General features: G+C 42.0%; 1 protein-coding gene across 3 annotated transcripts in view; it reads right to left on the reverse strand.

The window, feature by feature from the left end:
* Positions 1–10761: 10761 nt before the first annotated feature.
* LOC148025994 (uncharacterized) overlaps positions 10762–20623 on the reverse strand; it is a 119866-nt gene continuing 110004 nt past the window's right edge. For 2 of the 3 annotated variants that reach the window (XM_087693229.1, XM_087693228.1), the window contains 3 exons: positions 16340–16432; positions 11821–12021; positions 10763–11608 (listed from right to left, as the gene is read on the reverse strand). In XM_087693229.1, coding sequence (XP_087549355.1) covers positions 11324–11608; positions 11821–12021; positions 16340–16432 — 579 coding nt within the window. In that variant the 3' untranslated portion in view covers positions 10763–11323. Of the gene's footprint in view, positions 11609–11820; positions 12022–16339; positions 16433–20623 lie in introns of all 3 variants that reach the window. The other variant, XM_087693230.1, reaches the window with a different exon arrangement.

Below are 20623 nucleotides of genomic sequence, written 5' to 3' on the forward strand. Positions count from 1 at the left end.
TTTTAAGAATGCCTTTAGAAGCTTCATTTGTTAACCCTCACCTTGGCCTCCAATATTATCGAAAAATTTCCTTTAAAAAAAGAGACATTTTCAAGGAATGTAGTAGATTTAGATTATCTTTCAATAGAAAATGACAAACCTTAATGCTTGCATACATATTTTTCGTGCTTCACCATTCAAGGATATTGATAGCATTTAGTAATTGATACTTTTTTTCCTTATAACCCATGGGAGTTTTATTGCACATTTGCAACTTTACTTCTACAATATTCTTGAATTTAATGAAGCATTCTCCTCCTCCACTGTGTTTCCTTTTCCATCTCTTGTGTCTTACTTTATACTACTTCAATTTTTCTTTAAGCTTATGCATTTTGATTTCTTAATCTTGCAAGGCATTTTGTAACACATTTAAAGAACCTTGGGATTGTAACAAAGATTGATGAGTGCTATATAACATTGATTGATAATATGTATATGAATATATCCATCTAAGTACATTTGCAATAACCTAGTAGACCATTTTCACCATCCCTAACAAATGTGAGCAAAGAAGAAGTGGAATTGAAATGTGGATCTAGCCGACTGTTAGGGTCATTATAATATAAGGAACCATCTATTCAAAGATCAATAGTTTTCTTTCCCTCTAAACAATATCAAGAATTAATTATTACATCTAAGCCATGCTTGTATAAGGGGACTTTGCAATTTCATACTCTTCATATACATGAACATGCAAATCCACCTTCCTATTACGATTGCTTATGTCTCTAAGTTGTTCCATTAGGAAATGCAAGATAGGAGAGGAAATGGAGTAGATTAAGTTTTCAATATAATATTGATTTGTAAGGGTTAGAGGACAAAAGAGAGCATGAAAAATGCTTAGATACATGGATAATATGGTTAGGCACCACTAGAGATGAAAAAAACCATGTTTTCAAAGGGGAGAAAATTTTCACTTTTTGGGGTCATAATTAGTCAACTTGTCCGCCTTGTTGATGTGGCACTTAGGAGGAATAGTGGAGCATAAAGGGGGTATGTAACTACCTCCATAGGATCCCATATACCACATGTGTGTGTGTATTTACAAATATAAACTAATTTGAAGGGCTTTTAATGTAAAAAAGTATATAGAAATTGAGTTTTTAACTTGTAATGTGATTGGGTACCTTTTGAGAAAAATATTTTTTTTTGGTGAAAATTTTTAAAAAGTTATTTTTTGGGATAAAATAAATGCAAGTTACTGATATGACACCTTTGGAAGAGGAGTGGTCCCATCCTCGAAGTGAACTGATTTGGAAGGCATTTAATGCAAAAAATTTATACGAAAAATAAATATTTTAACTTATAATATTGGGTACCTTTTGAGACAAAGAAAACCACTTTCGTGAAAATTATGAAATTTCATTTTTTGGGGCAAAAATGAATCCAAGTTGCTAATGTGGCACTTTCGGAAGAGTGGTGGTTCAATCTTGGAGGATGAAAAATGCTAGTTACCAAGGTAAAAAGAAAGGGAGACCCCCTCCTTTCAAGGTAGGTTCTACTACAAAAAGTGGATGGATCCTAGGAATGTAGGAGTCCAAGGGACGAAAGGGCTTGCAATGATGACCATTGAAGAGGGACTAATCCAAAATTTGTTGAGATGTTGAGCTCTACATGAGCTGGCATCCATTATGTGCCTTGGTAATATGGCACAATATTATTCACTGGCATGTTAGGTGACCGACATGAGGATATGCTAGTGATGCTATAGACTACACCCATGTAGTCCATCCTTGGTTATGCCACATTCATTGTGCCACCTCTTCTTTCCTAGCAAGTTCACACTTAGTGACTACATATACGTACATTGTGGTACTTTCATATTAGTATTTTATCATATTATAGACTTAGTTCTTTTTTGTGAAAGAAGAAAAATAAGATTTTATTCCTATTTAAGAGTTATATGTATCTATTAATAACACACCTATTACATGCTTAAGATCAATAAATTGAAAATACCTAAATTTGCAACCACTCTTGATGCTTACATTGTAGGTTTCTTCAAAGTGTACATGGCAAAGACATAACTAGCTCCTCAACCATGCCTAATAAGGATTCACCATTATGTTGTGGCTAGAAGGCCATATAGAGACAACAAAGAAAAATGGATGGAAGCTACTGTCATGTTGGCCAATAGATCTATTGCTCATGACACTCCTATTGCTAATTTTGTATATACATGGCATTAGCTCACATCCAATAACTAGTAGACTCTCCTTTGAATGTTCAATATGTTTCTTGTACCTAATTATCAACTTACATGAAATTTGTAGCAAAACTCTACTTCACTTATTCCAATGTATCATTTTGCAATGGAACTCAGCATGGAACACACACACACACACACTCTCTCTCTCTCTCTCTCTCTCTCTCTCTCTCTCTCTCTCTCTCTCTCTCTCTCTCTCTCTCTCTCTCTCTCTCTCTCTCTCTCTCTCTCTCTCTCTCTCTCTCTCTCTCTCTCTCTCTCTCTCTCTCTCAAAGAGGCATATTCAAAAAGTTGGAAAAATATGCATAATCTATCATTTATTCAAATTATGAAACTTTTTAACACCCTTGTTAGCCTTAAAGCTACAATATGGGGATGCATATTTTTTAATACATAGCACTTACATCATATTGACTTGGTTTTGTGTGTATGATCAAAATAAGCATCTAGGAGAGTATGATAGATTTAGAGAACATGTAAAACACTAGCATGCAACCTTCTCATTCTTCCTTGCCTTTTTTGACAAATGTGTAACTTGCATAGATCTCCCTAGCTTTGAACTCATTATGGTGAGTGAAATTCTTGTGTTTCGTTTGTTTCTATTGGTTTCTTATTAACTAATGGTAAGATACATTTAATGGAGTCTAAACATTGTGAGAGGATTCACAGAAGTTAAAAATATGAAAGGTATATTCCATCAATGCACATTCACTGTTGGTGGAGAGGACCACTACTATTTTCTATATATTTCCCACTCTAATACATTTTGAAGTATTACATGTTTCACCTTTACCTTTCACTTTCATTAGTTGCCATTAAACCCAACTTGTAACCATGTCGTCTCGCTTGATGATTCGAGAATACCATATGTCACCACACAAGATTCCTTTAGGGTATTGAAAAGAAAAGCTATTTCAATCATGGTGAGACTTGTTTTAAAATCAGTTGAATTAATAGACGTTAATAGTTGTGAGATTATCATTTGTGACATTTGAATAATATTCTATGCGTACATTTAAGGTACTTGTTCAAAGTGTCCAATTCTCCCATATAGGATTTGTTATGTGTTTTATAATGATGCATAGGTGCATTGTTTTATATAAGGATTATGCCCAATCTCTTTTTCTCTCTAATTTCAAATGTGATGCAAGCAGGCTCTCAATATGACCAATGTAACGTGTATCAATGTTCAAACACTACCATGTAGGCCCATTCAAGTAGCTTTCTTTTTGCATTAGAAACAATACAATTGACCCATAATTAATGTACAATGTCTTGCACACTCATATATACCTTAGGATTTTAGTCTTGCATTATTGGGGAGGAACAAAGTAGATACATCTACCAGTTTTGGAAGCATTGAACCAACTCAATACCAAATGGATCCTCATGCCAACCAACTAAGTTGAGTTATTTGTAAATGACCATATAAGTTCATCTTATGTAATTAATATATGATTCTTTTGTGGTAAGATGATCTTATAGAATTTTCATAAATAGTTTCAATATAGCCCATAGACATTGGTGAACACATGGTCCAAAAGGTTCATGTGGACAATTATCTCCACCCCTCAATTATTGAGCATAAAAGACATTGAACATCAAGAACAAATGCATATGGGTGTCAATGTCACTTTTAAATATCAATCAATCATATCTTTGTTCCTATATTTCATGGAGTAACTTTATCCAATATGAGCATGTTGATAAAGTTATGAAAATATGCCATGACGTATCTTTCTATGATAATTTCTTTTATACCATGATTATGAGCAAATATGAAGATGTGATTTGTGAAATATTATGCAAGCATTTGATACCTCCACAGGTACTAAATCATCACGTTGGTTTGACCTCACAAATGGCAAGACTAGGTGACTTTGATCCCATTGGGGACACATTTTTTATCTTGTGAGAAATTTCCAACATGACATTCAAGCAAGAGATTCTCACACTTCAATCCATAAATTGGTTATCAAGCATTTAAAGTTGGACCCTTATACCAACCATTTGGTGGAGCAACTAATAATCTTTTCATAATTTACATTCAATTTGAATGATAGTTCCAAATGATAAGCAAATGAGCTTACAATAGTGTCTTGTCCATGGATGAAACATTCAATAATAAGTATAGGATACTATTGGTGTATGTGGTATTTTAACATTCAACAATAAGTATAGGATGCTATTGGTGCTTGTGGTATTTTAATGTCATTAAGTATGATTTTAAGTTATTTTCATTTCCCCAATATTCTACTATTTTATAGTTTCTTTTATATAACATGAATGGTGTGTTGGTTGCATGGGCTATCAATTCTTGCACCAATGATCCATCAACCAATACATGGCTTAAGTCCCTATCTGATTGGGTGCTTGATCATAATTAAGGTTGGGATCCAAATGCTTTCATGGTTGATGATGTGCAAATAGAAATAGATGTGATACAATAAGTGCTTTTTTTTCGCATAATTGAATATCTCCTTTGTGATGTGAACTAAACTAATTTTTTGCCTATTATAGGGAGATATTTGGCATGCCAAAATATACATGTATCTGGGATGTCTATAGGATTTGGCTAAAGAATCTAGTAAAAAGAAGTGTGTGATCCAAGCACCCATGCATCCGTGTTTCACCACCTTGGACACATCATACACATGCATGGAAAACTCATAATTAGGATATGACATGGTGAAGACAAAGGCTTGGAGCTCCTTTGAGAGTTCTATATTATTTGTGCCCAAGAAAATGACTTCTTGAAGTGCTTCAAAGGTGTATGGGGAAATCGCATAGGTATATTATTGAAGTGGTATGATTGTGAAATTTACTCTTTCTAGCATCTAAAACCATTATAATGTACATGCTACAGGAATGCTTGTACATGAAAAGTAAGATATGAGTGCTATTGCTTGCTAAGCCATACCACACATTGGTAAAGGTCTCTTTCTATCAAGTTATCGAATTGCACATTGTAAAAGGGTTGACTAGTTATTTCAAAAATTGGTACATATCTGGTGTTGCTATTATTGGTGTCAAGAGGTACTCAGATGCTAGATTTGAAAAATTTTTAATGTTTTTTATATCATAAAATAATCCATAGAAAAGGTTGCGAATACACCAAATGAGAATGTGCAATTTACGAATGGATGTCAATATGATATGCGTATCCATAGTAGCACACATGAACCTCATTGGTATCATGTTTGAAATGTAGAATGTAAATAGGATTGCTCTAATTGTGACTAGGCATAGCATGCAAATGTGTGTAATCATCAAGTCAAAGCTATGGAAATTGATGGTTTGCAAATTTACATTATCATAGAGAAGTCCATTGACCTTTACAATGCATGATTTCATAGTTACAAATGTGAGCTTTTAAGGCTTCCTCTTACAAGTATGATTTGATGTAAACCAAGTCCCAAACAAACTCGTGTACTTCAATGCTACTTTTGTCTATTTATAGTTTTAGAGCTATGATTGCATGCAAATATTTTGAGAACTTGGATGGTCATGAGGACATTGGCATAGCACATGCAAATATTGTAAGGGAAATTCCACCTCCTTCACCACAAATTGAGACCTTGGATGGTCTCAAGAACTTGGATGGTCACATGTGGCAACGTTTGTCAAATAACAGAAATGAAAACACAACAATATTAAGGGTTTAGTACAAGCTAGAGGTAGGAAACATTTGTGGAATAACACAAATGAAAACATGATAATATTAATGGTTTTATTATGATTTCCTTACAAAAGATGCCTTGCATTCCTTATTCTTTGCCATAATAGACTCAAACCAATCTTACTTCAGCATGCAAAAGTTTAGCTAGAGAAAGTCAAGAATGATACAGATCTTTCAAGGCTTCTCTCTCAAGCATTAGTAGTCATGTACAAAAAAAAAAACCCTAGATAATAGCATTAATCAATTGCAACAAGGCCTATTAGAAAAAATCGTAAAACTTGAAAGTGAAGTTGAAGAATGGAGGAATGAGAAGGCAACCGTGCTAACCAAAATCTAGCAACTAAAGAGGAGATTGTAACATTGAAGAGCAATGGATGAGAGGAAGAAGAGATCCAAAAGAATATGATCACTACCATAAAGGATGAAATCTCCAAAGCAGTGGACATCAAGCTTGAGGCCATGCAACAAGGGTGGGTAGAGATAGAGAAGAACATAAAAAAGGAGGTGGAAAAAGACAATTAAAAGGAGGAGAAACACATTGTGAATGCCACATTAGAAGAAGAGAGGATGAGATAAGCAAGGCAACTAAACATATGGGTAAATGGCATACTCAACAAATAGGGCTCATCACCCGAGGAGGATGGTAAAACCTTGTGCATACACATCAGATACAAAGAGGAAAAAGCACTCCCCTTTACAAAAGCTTGGAGAGTTGGGAAGGATCCATAAAATCACACTCTCATCTTGAGGTTTTGAAATGAAATGGAAAGGATAGCCTTCATGAGAAAGAAAGCCATATTACTCTGACTCCAAGGGGATCATATCTACCTTAGCGATAACCTTATCAAGATGCAAGTGGAACTTAGGCATGCAAACATGCCCAAAATAATCCAAGCTAGGAAGGAGGGTAAGAAGGTAGTATATAAGATGGCCAATTCATCATTGGTGGCAAGGTAGTTGAATAGGGATGTGTGGCCTATGAGATAGACACTTTGGACATCCATATGACAATATGGAATTATAATAGCTCATTATGGACACACCTAGGGAGGATGGAGGAGGTGATGGAGGATCATGAACTGATTTTGATCATAGGTAAATGACAATAGGATGAAGAAATGGCCTAGATCCGGAGCACTGACTTGCTTCCAGCTCACTGACTCTAACACATAGCCTATGTACTAGGCTCCATTGAGGCAATAGAACTAGTTAATTCCTTCACCATTGCCCCTATTCATCTAATTAGACCAGATCATACCTACCTATCTCTCACCCTACTTGCCAACTCACCTCCATCCTTCACTTGGATTATCTCCAAATATTTCCACACTCCACATACACTTGCAAATCCACCCAATCATGCACCATGTGTCAAGACAAATGCTATGATGATTAATGCAAAGAGCTATATAGACAAGTTCAGATTGAGAAAGGATTAGGGACCATTATAGAGAGAGAAGCCCATAGGTGAATGAAGACCTTGACTCATCATAAGTAGAGATGTAGCATTCATTCATGAGTAGAGATGTAGCAATAGCATGATGGCACAATTTGTGGGAGCCACATCACCCCACACCCATCAGTGACCCATCATGTATTCATGAGTAGAGATGTACCCATAGCATGGCACTAATTGCAAGAGCCACATCGCCTCACACCTATCGAGGACCCATCATTTATTCATGAGCAAAGATGTAGCCACAATATGGCACAGATTGGGGCATATACAATTTATTCATGAGCAGAGATGTAACCACAACATGGCACAGATTGCAAGAGCCACATCACCCCACACCCATCAGTGACCTAGAGACATGGCACTCCTATGTAGAGGGACTATATGATGTACCACACTAGCCACCAATTTTCCACCCAACAAAGCCCTACCCCACTATATCCACCTTCTTCACACATGAGATGGTCAGAAGAGCAATCGAGAATCTATAGCATGGACGATCAATGGATAGCACTAGTAGATAGAGTGAGCCCTTCATTTATATAGTGGATATTTTGGCTCCTCTCCTTGTTTTTATGTTCAATAGGGATCTAACAAAGGGCTTCCCTAGATGCATGGACCATGCATACCATTGTGCCCATCCACAAGTTAGAAGACCCCCTAGATCTAGGTAACTACAACACCATCATGGTGGGACACACATTGGCAAAGATATATGGAGTAGTAATAGAGGCTAAGCTTAGTGTATATGTAGAGAGACGGAGATTGAGAGCAGTAGGAAAGTTGGTTTCCGATGGGGGTTCTCTACACTCAACCACATCTTCACCTTGAGGAGCATGATTGAGCAAATGAAAATGAGAAAGAAGAGAGTTTATTATTGCTTTGTGGATTTCTAGAAAGCTTTAGATATGGTCCCACAAGATAGACTATTATAGAGGTTGTACACACTAGGGATCCCATCAAACATGATTTGGTAGGCCAAGTGAGATGCTCAAGAGGACTTTCAACATGGTCTCTAGCACCACTGGAGTGACGTAGGGATGTCCTCTCTCCCCTATACTCTTTGGTCTCTACATCAATGAGATAGATTATTACATCACATGAGGAGTCGATGATGGTGTGGAGATAGTAGGTAAACTTGTCTCCATTATGCTTTATGCTGATGATATTTTCTTGTCTCTGAATTACAGGAGGGTCTATAGCTACATCTCCACACCCTTCATGACTTTTACACTCAAAGTGGATTGATAGTTAATCTTGGGAAAACCAAGATCTTAATCTTCCACACATTAGCCCCCATGAGTTGGAGATTAGTCTTCACTCTAGGAGTTAGACATGTGGATGTTGTGGACACATATGTCTACTTAGGGATCGCTTTCATTACATCTACTAGGATATTCACCATGGCACAAGTAGAAGCATTGGCCATGATAGAAAGACAGTGCCACCAGGCACACTTCCAAAAGCCTTGGACACGAAGATGGCCAAGAAAAGGGAACAATGTCCACTTTGCCCTCCCAATACTCACAACATTCATTAAATTAAAAATGGCATATTGATAACCACCAAAGAAACAACCCAAATCTCAAAGCTGTCCACATCCTACATGACCGTAACTGACCTCCTCACTCTCTCAAACCAAAAATTGTAACAATTGGTAGAATATCCCAAAGTGAGTGCAAAAACAATGTATGCACAATGATAGGTGCTCCCTTATGTGCATGTGCGACCGAACACATATAGCTACAAGGGGCCTCATGCTGTGCACATTGTTGACACTTTGGCTAGTTTCTACTTAAGAACTAGAGGCTTGGCATCTCATTACTCTAATTGGACATCATGTAGAGCGAGGCCACACCGTCAGAGCTCACTAGTTTTCAAATAGTGACTACACAGACCACACCTCCGTATAGAGAGGGGTGAGTCTAGAGAGTTGAGGAGATTATAGCTATATGTTGATCGAGGGTACACAAGCATAGACTACACCAAAGAGAAGTGAAGGAGATCCATTGAAGGACATGAGTAGCACCTGACAGTCCAAATGTTATCCATACACTCTCATCAAGGATATATGACATATTGTACCTACCGATCTTGATTGGACGGAGCTAGATAGGATGGGGCCACATGGTGGTATCATTGTACCATTACTCAACACATAGCTAGTTGTGCAATATTCTATCTACTCACCCCCTCTTGTATCCCTATATGGGCATTATATTATACATCACTTGACTCCTTGTTTTGGACTATATATCACTAATTACCACTTGGCATGTCACAATTTGACGCACGATGTCTACTACCAATGTACTCAGTCTTGTCCCATAAGCCATTTTTGGCGTCAACATACATTTGAGCTTGTGCCACTCAAGGATCCACAGTGACATTCATTACTTGCACTGGGGCCCTTCAAGTGCCACACAAGGCATGGATCTGGCTGGCTTGAGTAGTACACACTTTTGTACTATCATCCATGAGGACACATCCACCTCTACGCCTACTACAGAGATTAGAATCCGAGTACGACCTTTCATGTACATAACTATTCTTAATCAAAGATGGCCCTTTTGAACTCTATAATTCAAATTGCACTTGTGTGTGAAACACAAGAAGCATGAACTCTAAACGTTGATAGCGTTTTGGGTCGAGTCTCAACATTAAAAGTTAAGGATGGTCACAAATCATGCCTTAAACCATGTGTAATGGTTTGTTTAAGTCTCAACATATATAGTCAATTGTAGGTCTTCAGGCATGCCTTAAATCATGTGCATAATGCGTTCGTCAGAATGTAGCATCTGAGAGTTTCCTAAAATGTCAGACCAGTACCGTACTGACATCACACAGTATTAGTCAGCTGCCATTGGACGTGACAACCATGGTAACAAAGACAGTGACTGTCACATTCACGCAGTATTAATCAACCGCCATTGGACGTGACAACCATGGTACCAAAGACTCTTGACTGGCGCATTCACTTGGGTGATATCTGCATGCAAATACTACCTTAGATTCGCCATCAAATTCTTCATGACTTCCTGGGAAACCAAAGCTCTTGAGGGTGTTGGTAATTCGTTTTATGCTGCGCGTTGAATCTGGCCAATCAGTTGCTTCAGCTTCTCGCATGCCTGAGAAGACATAGCAGGCATTTGGCCTAAGAAACCTGCGGCATTTTGTTTTGAGGTCATGCTGGCTCACAGCCCTCTCCTGAGGACAGCCCTCAACTGGTGCCAGACGTGATTGGGCCTTGGGGTTCCTCTCTGTTTCCTGTGTCTTTGGCCGATGTGCCCGATTGATAATAACGGCCTCCATAATAAAGACTTCATGCTCTTAAGTGCCAATGAGGTTTACAATGCGAATGAGGTTTCGAATTATATGTAGAAGCAAAGAATCAGGGTTAAATTTGAACTGTAAGAAGTTTTGATACATTTACAGATTGAAATTACAGAATATCCATGATTTTACAATTGCGCTTTGGGCACTGCTATCCCTTCAATACAGTGCCTAACGCATCAATGTACACACCTAACGAATTCGGGCTTTCATGAATGATACAGCCTTACTTGACTGTCTAAAGGGGCTATTGCCATCTCTCACTATACAAATGAGGGCTTCAAGGAATGGAGAAGCCCTGTCCAAATTATCCACAGAAATATTCTCTACAGCCAATGGGTCTGCAAATTTTTTGGGGCATTGGTGGTAGTAAATACGCACTACATGGGCTCTGCAAAATTTGTGGCAAATTGACAAGATTTGCACTGCTCTGTGCAAGAATCCAGGCAGTTTATCGGAAATGACATTTATATGCTGCTTCCATTGGAATAAATTGCTCGTACTGCTGTTAGAAGATGCACTATCCTGAATAGAACCCAGCTGCAGAAGATCATGAATTGAGGGACCTCCCAGGTTAACAACCCCTTAGTAGTATCCATTCTCCCATTTCTCACATTCGAACTTCAACTATGTCCCCATCTCGAAGCTTCATATATGGAGGAGCAACTTGGCTATTGACAAATATGAACTTTCCATCCATTCCCATTCTCCAAGCTGCCTCAGCTGCTGTGCTACCAGAAGGCATTCGCATGATTTCCCCATCTGGCCACCTTATTACAAGGACCTCAGCTAAAACTGCAGTATCAGGGTGATGAGGATTCGCTATCCCTGGTTCTGAAGCAGCTTCAGAATACAACTGCTTCTCCCACTGCAGCATCGATCTAAGCAAACGGACCTGATAAAAAGAATGAAGCAACTAATCATTTTCTGACAATCGTTGGAGATGTGCTCTAAGATTTTAAGCTTAAAAATAGTCAATATATTTATTCAAGAGGGAGTGAAAAACAAGATATCCCATTATCAAATAGTGTAGTGTCCAGGAAAAAACTGGGAGCTGACTGCATGGTAACATTCTTTGGTAACATAGATAACCAAGTTGATATGTACCTTGTTGTTAAGACGAGCATCTGTTGAAGGCCTGGCTTGAATCACAGCTACGGACTTTTCAATATCTTGAGGACAATCAAATGTATTAATCTCCTCCCCCCTAAGAACCATATCCATTACATCCCAATATTCTGCTTCCTCCTGTTCATCCAGCTCTAGAAGCTGAATAAACGTAGGGAGTGACCTTTCAAACTGGTCTTGCTGCACATAACAGTGGGGAACCTGAATTAGAATCTAGAAAAATTGTGGAAATCGTTGTAGAGTTCAGGACATCAGTGAATGCAAGTTGAAAAATATCTGCCGGTAACTTTGCAGAAAACACATTTACAAACTTAGGCCTGTGTAGTTTCTACTATCTATTAAAAAGAAGAAATTTGTTCTAGATATTTGCACAAAGGATGGATATCACTTTTTGCATGTCTGCAGACAGGTTTCAATACAAGGACAAGTTTGAATCAATCAAAAGGAGCTTGTGTCTTCATGAAAATCATAAAATTGTTAGATGACATCATTGGCTTTAAAGAAGAGAGCCAACATCATGGGAAGATATTTCGACAGATGCAATATTCCATGATAATGTGATTACCTTTTCAAAGAAACTATCCAACACGCATCATGACTTTCACAGAAACGTTTAAAGAAGAGGGCCAGCATCTTGAGAAGGTAATTGAAATTTTCAATATAACATAAGCTTACAGAGGTGGCAAAAAAAAAGGTAGGCTCTTATATTATGGTCATCCTGGATGCATTGCCCGGCCACCAAAACTGGAGTCCACAGCATCACGCTCCCAGGTTCGGGAGATTACTGGGAGCCTCACATGGTGGCACACCTGGAAGGCATACTGCCAGATGATTTTGGTGGTGAAAGCCTCTCAGACTTCAGTATATCCAACCTTGGCAAAAGCTCCGGACATCCATTATCCACTCACTTCACGGCTGTTGGGACCAACAACAGGGTGAGTCCCAGGCCCATCAGGAGGTCCGACAACAATTCTTACTCACTTGGAGTGGCCATGATCTGCTTTCCATGATGCAAGGGGGCAGCCCTAGGTGTGGTACACCCCTCCATGCCTTCTTTACCCCATAACCCCCCAGACTGCCTTGAGAGGCTTCTACATATGATTGTTTTGAGAGCCTGCCTTCGTGCAGTCTATCGTGCCTGACTGTGCCGCCTTCCTGTCGCCTACCTCGTCACGTGCTGCCTAGCCCTTGCTCGCTGCGCCCGTCGATTGTAGAATCCGTGCCCGCTAATCCGACTTCCCCCGTCAGGCAGTCGACTGCTGCCAACTCTAACCTACACCTGCTAAACCTGCAAACACCCCACCCCAAAACAGGAGGCATCTGCCCTGCAACCTGCCTGATCGCCCTGCACTGTCGCCAAATTGCCCCCGTGACCTGTCTGACCTGTCACACCTGATTGCCTTGCACTGGCCTGCAAAGCCGGTTGTCTGCCTGTCAAGGCCTAATACTTGACCACAAAAATCTATTTTTTTTAAAAACCTAGTTGCTCCCTCTGTCTGCAGCAACATTCCCCTTGTATCGCAGCAGCTAGCTTGGTAGGTCCTCAGCAGTGACGCACAATGGAAACCTCTGGTCAGACGCCGGTGCATTCTGCGAGTGCCCCCCAGTTAAACACCTTGCGTGTCATCCTTTCTAAGGAACAACTCCTTTCCATCCGTGCCACAGAGCTGGAACTGAAAGAAACAACAATCTTTGGATAGGTCGTAGGACACTCTCCGTCCAAGGCCCAGCTTCGGGATTGGCTTCACTCCACACAACACATTGGCATAGTGCGAATTGCGGAGGCAGTTCTCATGGGTTCGGCTCACCTCCGCACAACACATTGGATCTTCATGGTTCGGCTCACCTCCGCGGATGCAGCCCGTGAGCTAGTGGACAACTCACCCTATGCCTCTACAAAGGGGGTCATCTATATGGTTCCTTGGTATAGTGGCTTCATAGTGGAGGAATGCACACTCCACAACAGGTTTCCTAGACACCCGGTCACCCTTCTATTCCTCGGACTAGCAGCAGAGTATCATGAGTTAGTGGAGGACTTTGGACAGCTTTTCGGCATAGTACTTCCTCCCTCCTTCGCGGATGCAGTGAAAACCATAGGAGTCCCCAAGGTACGGGTGGCTGTGAAAGATACAAAGAAAATACCTAAGTTTCTTGAGATTGAGGCATGCAGACCCTCTTTTAGGCAGTAGGTTATTGTGACAGGGTAGCCTGGTCAGTGCCTTCAATGCCATGACTTTGGGAATCCAGTAGATTGTACACATTTCGGAGCCAAGGCGGCTCAGCCGGCAGACCCACTGGTGGGCTGACGGTTTTACACAGGTCCAACGAGACAACAGAGGGAGACGGTGGGGGGGCCTCAGTCAACCCCTCAGACAGCCACGACAGCAGAGCAGGAAGGCGGCGGGCGACGGGGCAGAGCACCCTGTAGCAGTCCCCCCGCTCATCCCACCTAGCAAGATCACAAGCCTCCACCCCCACCACCCACTGAGGCGTCACAGCCCACCCCACCCGAGATCCCCCAGTCCCCCATGCTCACCCCCTCCTCATGGATTCCCCCCCGACCCGATCCCACAGCCCATTGAAACATGAACAAGAGCATGCAAAACCACTATAGGGCTCCTTCAATATTGCAAAAAAAATATCAATTGATGTCACATGGACTGGTCAGCAAGACTCACATGGCAATGGTATGATATTGACAAGCATTCAGTACAGTAGGCTGTTTCTAAAACTAAACCTCCTAGAACATATCACTTGGTACAAGATGGCAGTATGACAATCAAAAATATGGTCAATATAGATGGGCATGTTCATACTATTCCACAGACAAGCAAAGGTTTTGCCTTAAGATGCATGATAGGTCTATCTGGAGGAAGGTCAGAGAACAAATAATGCTTTTGCAGCTTTCAGAGGATATGAAGAAGAAAACTTCATACGAAACAAAATCTTTTTCTATGGAGATGCTTGTGGGAAAGGTCTTATAAAATTGCATTCACCCGGTGTAAGAGATGTCGAGCTGTGTGAGAAGAAACCTGTCATTTACTTTGAAGCTCAATAAAATCATTGCACTAGATCACTCAAATGTAGCTTCTGGAAATCTTTTGCCCTGAGGGCAATATGGGCAGCAGGCAACCACAACGAATTTCAGACTTCCTCTTTTGGGCCTCTCTTTCTTCTGTGATTCTTTACGAACAATCAGTATATAAGTGTGCTTCACTTGGTGATGTTGATGATTCTATGTTCCGTGTGTTATCCTAGTGGTTCTCGCACATTTTTCTAGAAACATCTGCCTTTAAATTAAATCGATTAGAACATTCATTTCACCCAAGAGGGGAAAAAGAATGTGTGAGCATTGAGAAATTTGTGATGGCTGTAGGATTGTATGTTAATTTCAGAAATCCAAAGTTCTGTGATTGAATCAAGGAATGGCACTGTTTGTTACGGCCAAGTGTGATTTGAAATCCAAATGTTGTGTGCAGACTTTGTGTTATCTTGTGGGTGGAATGTCACTATTAAGCTTTAGCAATGACAGAATGGGAGTCAAAGAAAATGGTAATCGAATGCGACTATTATCATTGCATGGGAGATTGAGAATGGTGCAACCTATAGTTATGGCATATATATCTTTGTGCTGAGAAAGCGAAGAGACACAAAAAGGGGTGATACTTTTGACTATACACAAAGTTTTCTCTCAAAAATGACATGGGAGATCAAATGTTCTTAACGTTATTTCCATGTCTTGGCCCATAAATCTGCACTTTTGCAAAAATCTTTAAAAAGGCAGCAACCTTAGACTAAATGTTGGCTGCCCTATGCACAAACCTTTTCATGAATTCCCTTTGAGACTATATCATAATGTGAGGATTGGATAATAGGACACATTTACGCATTCCCTACATGGAAATTGCCCTTCTGCTACAAAACTGGTTAGAGGCACTTACTAAGATCAAATGGACGAATAGGAGATACCAAGAGAAATCCACTGATATAGCTATCACAAGCAAGCTTTAAAAAGACGAGTATAAAAAGCAATCTAAAGAAAAGTAGATTCAGCTGCAACAGATTCTAGAACAGCTAACATGGCAGGCTGTTGGTTTAAGGTGGCATTTGGACAGCTATTCAACAAGTATTGGGCATGATAGAAAAGCAGTGACTGTCCCAAGAGTCCATGTGAGAAAAAGAATAAAATTGTTTCAAAAACTAAAGCCTGTCAAAACTGCCCTGTTCCACTGGCTTGCAAGAAAGAAAAGTTGCTTCTCAGTTGTCTTAGAAAATTGCAGCAAACAGTTGATTGCTCTGGCAACACTTTGAGAGAACTAACTCTACAATTTCTCGGTGCTTTTCCTCATCACTCACTAGCTTATGGATTTTTCTGCCAAGTTCATTCATTCCCATGTTTGAGTAAAATTGAAATTAGTGATCTGGAGATCTTTTTCATCCAAGGGATCCTAGATCACAATTATCCTTTCAAACAACAATATGATTGAAGAAAACAAACCTTATGGTAGATGCCATCACTGCAAAGTGTATATTTCTCCAGCCAAGTGCTCCAATCTCCATGTCCAGGAGCAAACCACCATTGATTGGACACCTGCTCTTTTCCGAGTTTTTTTATTATTATTAGTACAAACATTCATAGACCTACAGACTCACTTAAACAGGTACAGGAAACCTGTCAGAAATGACTAACATTAACTTCCACAACTTAACAAGTTCTCAATATTTCAACATGTGCGCTAAAGTAAAGGTACCATGATACAGCATAGTAACATCTGGAAAATTTATTTCACTGACAGCTTTAGAAACCTTGATCTGAAGATAGTGTCCAATCTTCAGAATCCATTCTTTGAACAATTTGAGGATACATGACAAGGAAAAAAACACTTCAGTTCTCACATTATTTGTTGACCATTACACAATCATACCTTAAACAATGGCCACTTCATTGACAATGGCTTCATTGAGCAGCTAGAGTCCACCAGGCCTCATGCTAAATTCCCTTGACCAGCATCCAATATACTGACACTTCTTGCTAGTAGAGATAAGTAGGGCTGAGAAAGTCAAGATGGAGCATCGACTACAAGGCCCAAAGATGAAAGAATTTGTGCATTCAGTAGTAGGTGGCCAATGTGACCTTTCTGGCTTCTTTGTGATGCATCACCTTGGATTTGCTAGATGGAGCATCTTATCAACAGTTCACCCTCAAGGGTCAGTTGGGGCCAAAGTAGCCTGATCAATGATCATTGGGATCTTTTGGCATGCAATAGGACCCATGGTTGGTATAGAGATGGGGTGATGCTTTGGTTATACCCGTTTCTTCCTTTTGTCGGTGGGAAAAAAATGGCTTACTATACTGCTTAAAAGAGCACTGACCAGTATGGACAAGTGCGAAGGCTCTCAATAGCACCTAAACAAAACTAAAACGGCTTTACATCAATGCTGGAGCACAAGTTGGGACCCCTCTCACAGTTCACTGGTACCCTTGTACTAAATCTACACATGCCCACTGCCCACTTAACAACCACTGTGGACAGCAGCTATGTAAAAGAAGAAGACCCCCCAAAAGGATAGCTCAAAAGGCTAACACTTCTAGAGGGTTAATGCTAGGTTGTCCTTTGGTGCCTCGTTAACCCCCAAAACGCCTTCTAGTTTGTTTCCTGCACTAGTTTGAGCAGTGCGCCCCTACAATCTACAGGTTTCTTTTTTTTGCTAAAATGTGGCTGATTATATTACTTTAAAAATAAAAAAAAAAATAAAAAAAACTGATTACAATGGAGTGTTCATGCTCAACAGACTAGCTAGAGATGATGCAAAATTACAAGTACATCATGTATACAAGCCTCTCAAGGTGGTCTGGGGGGAATGGGGGCAAGAAGCCATGGAACGGGGGAAGGGGGGTGGGGGGGCGGGCGCGTGGGGGGGCACTGATTTGTATATCGCCATCTGGGGCCACCTGCTTGCATCACGAAAAACAGTTCCTGGCCACCCCAAGTGCGCATAAAATTACAACGGAGCTCCTAACGAGCCCTAGACTCGCCCTGCACCTGATCCCATTGGACGTGGAGGGAGGATGGAGGTCCATAGCTTTGCTAAGGTCGCCTGTGCTAAGTGTCTCTCTTCGCCGAAAGCCTCCTGACACCGCGCCTTCTAGATATGCCATCCAATAAGACTCCCTATGATCTCCCATACCTCAAAGCGGTCTACTGTGGGCTCCAGTACCTAGCAGATGGGTAGAGCCTCCAAAGAGAACTCCGAGCGCCTGTCCTCAAGGCCAACAATGGCTGCTCGCGCTTGCACCTATTGTGTATGGAGGGTGGGATCTCTTGGTGCCTCCTATAATAATCTCTGTGTGGCTGCAAGGTCCCGCCGGAGTGCTCTCTCCTCCTCCCAGCTATGCTGCCTAACCTGTATGGCTACCTCTTGGCAGATTCTGCTCGACTCGGCTAGGACCTCTACAACCTCCTCTGCGATCCGATCCCTCCTACCCCACTCCCTGGTCCAAATCTGCTTTGTCTGTCTCGTCACCTCCTCCCTCCAATAGATCGAGTCAGGGATCCGGCAGGATCGTGTGTCGAGGGCAAATGCTGGGGATCAAGGGTCAGGATAACCAGGCAATGATCGGACAACCTGGTGCCCGCCAACTCCTCAATCTGGCCTCCACGAGAGCCTCCCCACTCTCCCACATAAAACTTGTCCAACTGCTCCAGCAAGACTCCACCTAGCTGCCTGCATCGCCAAGAAAAGTCCAGCGACCTTTCCCTCCTATGGAAGGCCGAGTCTCTCTAGGCATCGAATGCTCCTACTGCCAGTAGAAAGACCTCCCATGCTTCTTGCTCCTCGCCAGCCATGCCGTGGTAGTTTTTGTCTCTGCCCCGCTGGTCCTCCAAAGCCTCCAGGTTGTTGAAGTCTCCTCCAACAATCCAAGAGTCCACCTCTGGGAGTCCATCCGCGATCTCCACCCAGAACCTCCTACATGCCCTAACCTCCGTAGGAGCATAGACATTGAGGACTCCAAGGCACGAGTCCCCAATATCCAATCTGATTCATAGAACCCTCCCTGCCACTATCGTCCCGTGGTCTCGTACACAGGCAATGAGACTCGGGCCAATAGAGGTGCATACGCCTCCATTCCTACTGTGGGCACCTATGGCGTGCTCCCAGTAAGTGTGCGAGTTGCCCAGGAATACCTTCCCTACCTACTGGGCCTGGGTGGGAGTAAGCTTGTGCTTCTATAGAAGAAGTATGTTGATCCGTCCGGCAAGGGCAGGCTATAACTCTTGCCGAACAATCAACTTCTTGGAACCAAGTGCCCCACTGTAGTGGAGACTATTCACATTCTAGGATGCAAGGTGTAAGCTCATGGGAAAACCTATGACTTACGAAACAGGCATCTGTTCGGTGTGGAGGCTGCTAACGAGGAGGAAAAACTCTGGGGCATACAAGTACACTTTGCCGCATGTTTGGACGGCAAACTCCAATCCCCCATGGTGGCCCTTGGCTGGGACCATAGGGGTGATAGATGCTCCAGGTGGTACTATCAATGCATCTATCAATCATGCTAAGAGTCGTGACTCTGTACACTGGTAGAAACGGGCCGTCTATGCCAAGGGCCACTCGATCACATTCCGCGGAGCTCTCCACTGTGGGGGGCTCGAAAGATAATGCTCAAGTATGGGACCTTGGCACCAGCCCACCAGTTAATGTCCATCATGCAACCAAACCACTATTGTGCAAACAGTGCTAGTCCTTCTCCCATCCACTGGGAGGTGTGGTCCACCATCTGACTCTTTAGCTCCTCGATCTCTATCGTCATCCAATCCTCTAAGTGAGGGGACTGAAAGAAAAAAGCGTAGTTTGGTCCATCTAGTGGTGCTAGTAGATGGACCTTGCCGCTCCTTGACTTACGAACCACGAAGATTCCCACCTCAAGAGGTAGTGGGAACTCTCCGTGCTCTGCAACTCTCAGGTAGGACCATAGGCCACTGCAGAAGAACTCCTGTGGCAACAACTGTGCATATCTTAGGAAAGTGTGACGGGTGGTAGGGGCAGATGAGTTGGTGGCTCTGTGGGAGGGGGAGCACTACTGGTGCGAGGAGGATGTAGGCGTGTGTGGCTCATCACCACCTGTGGGAGGAGGGAGGGTGGATCTGGGGAGGATCACCTGAACCGAGTACGGATCAGGAGGGGTGCTCGGTAGGGGAGGTGGTGGGGGGAAAGAGGGGGGTCGGAGGATGGAGGGATGTTCGGAGTGTGTGGTAGGTGTGGGTGCTGTGGGCCAGGGTCTATGGGGGGGGAATGGGAAACGGGGGGGGAGGGGTGTGGAAACTCAGGTGAGGTGGTATGTGGTGCAGGTGATGGATGTGGGGGACTGCGGTCCTGCCGGGTGGGGTGGGCAGGGAGGGCTGTGGAGTGCTTGCCGAGGGGGCGTCACTTGCCCTCCTGCTCCTTGCTAAACAAGGCTGGGTCTGAGGAGCTAGCTGCGGCCCCCCCTGCCGTCTCCCTCTCTGTCATCTTTGGACTCGTGTGAAGCCGTCAATGTCCACCTGTGGGCCCGTTGCCGAAGCTGCCTTGGCCCCGAAACGCATACAATCTGCTGCCTGATGTCCAAAGTCATGGCAGCCCAGGCACTGCCCAGGTTGCCCAATCACAATGATCTGCTGCCTAAAGGAGTGACCTCCAACCTCAATCTCCAAGAACTTTGATATGCTTTTTGTGTCTTTCACGGCCACTTGTAAAAATTACACGGCACAATGAACAAAATCTGAGAAAGAAATAGAGATAG

The sequence above is a fragment of the Lygodium microphyllum genome, chromosome 14, assembly GCF_053477565.2.
Source record: "Lygodium microphyllum isolate KBCC chromosome 14, Lygodium_microphyllum_v1.1.10, whole genome shotgun sequence".
In the NCBI taxonomy this organism is placed as follows: Eukaryota; Viridiplantae; Streptophyta; class Polypodiopsida; order Schizaeales; family Lygodiaceae; genus Lygodium; species Lygodium microphyllum.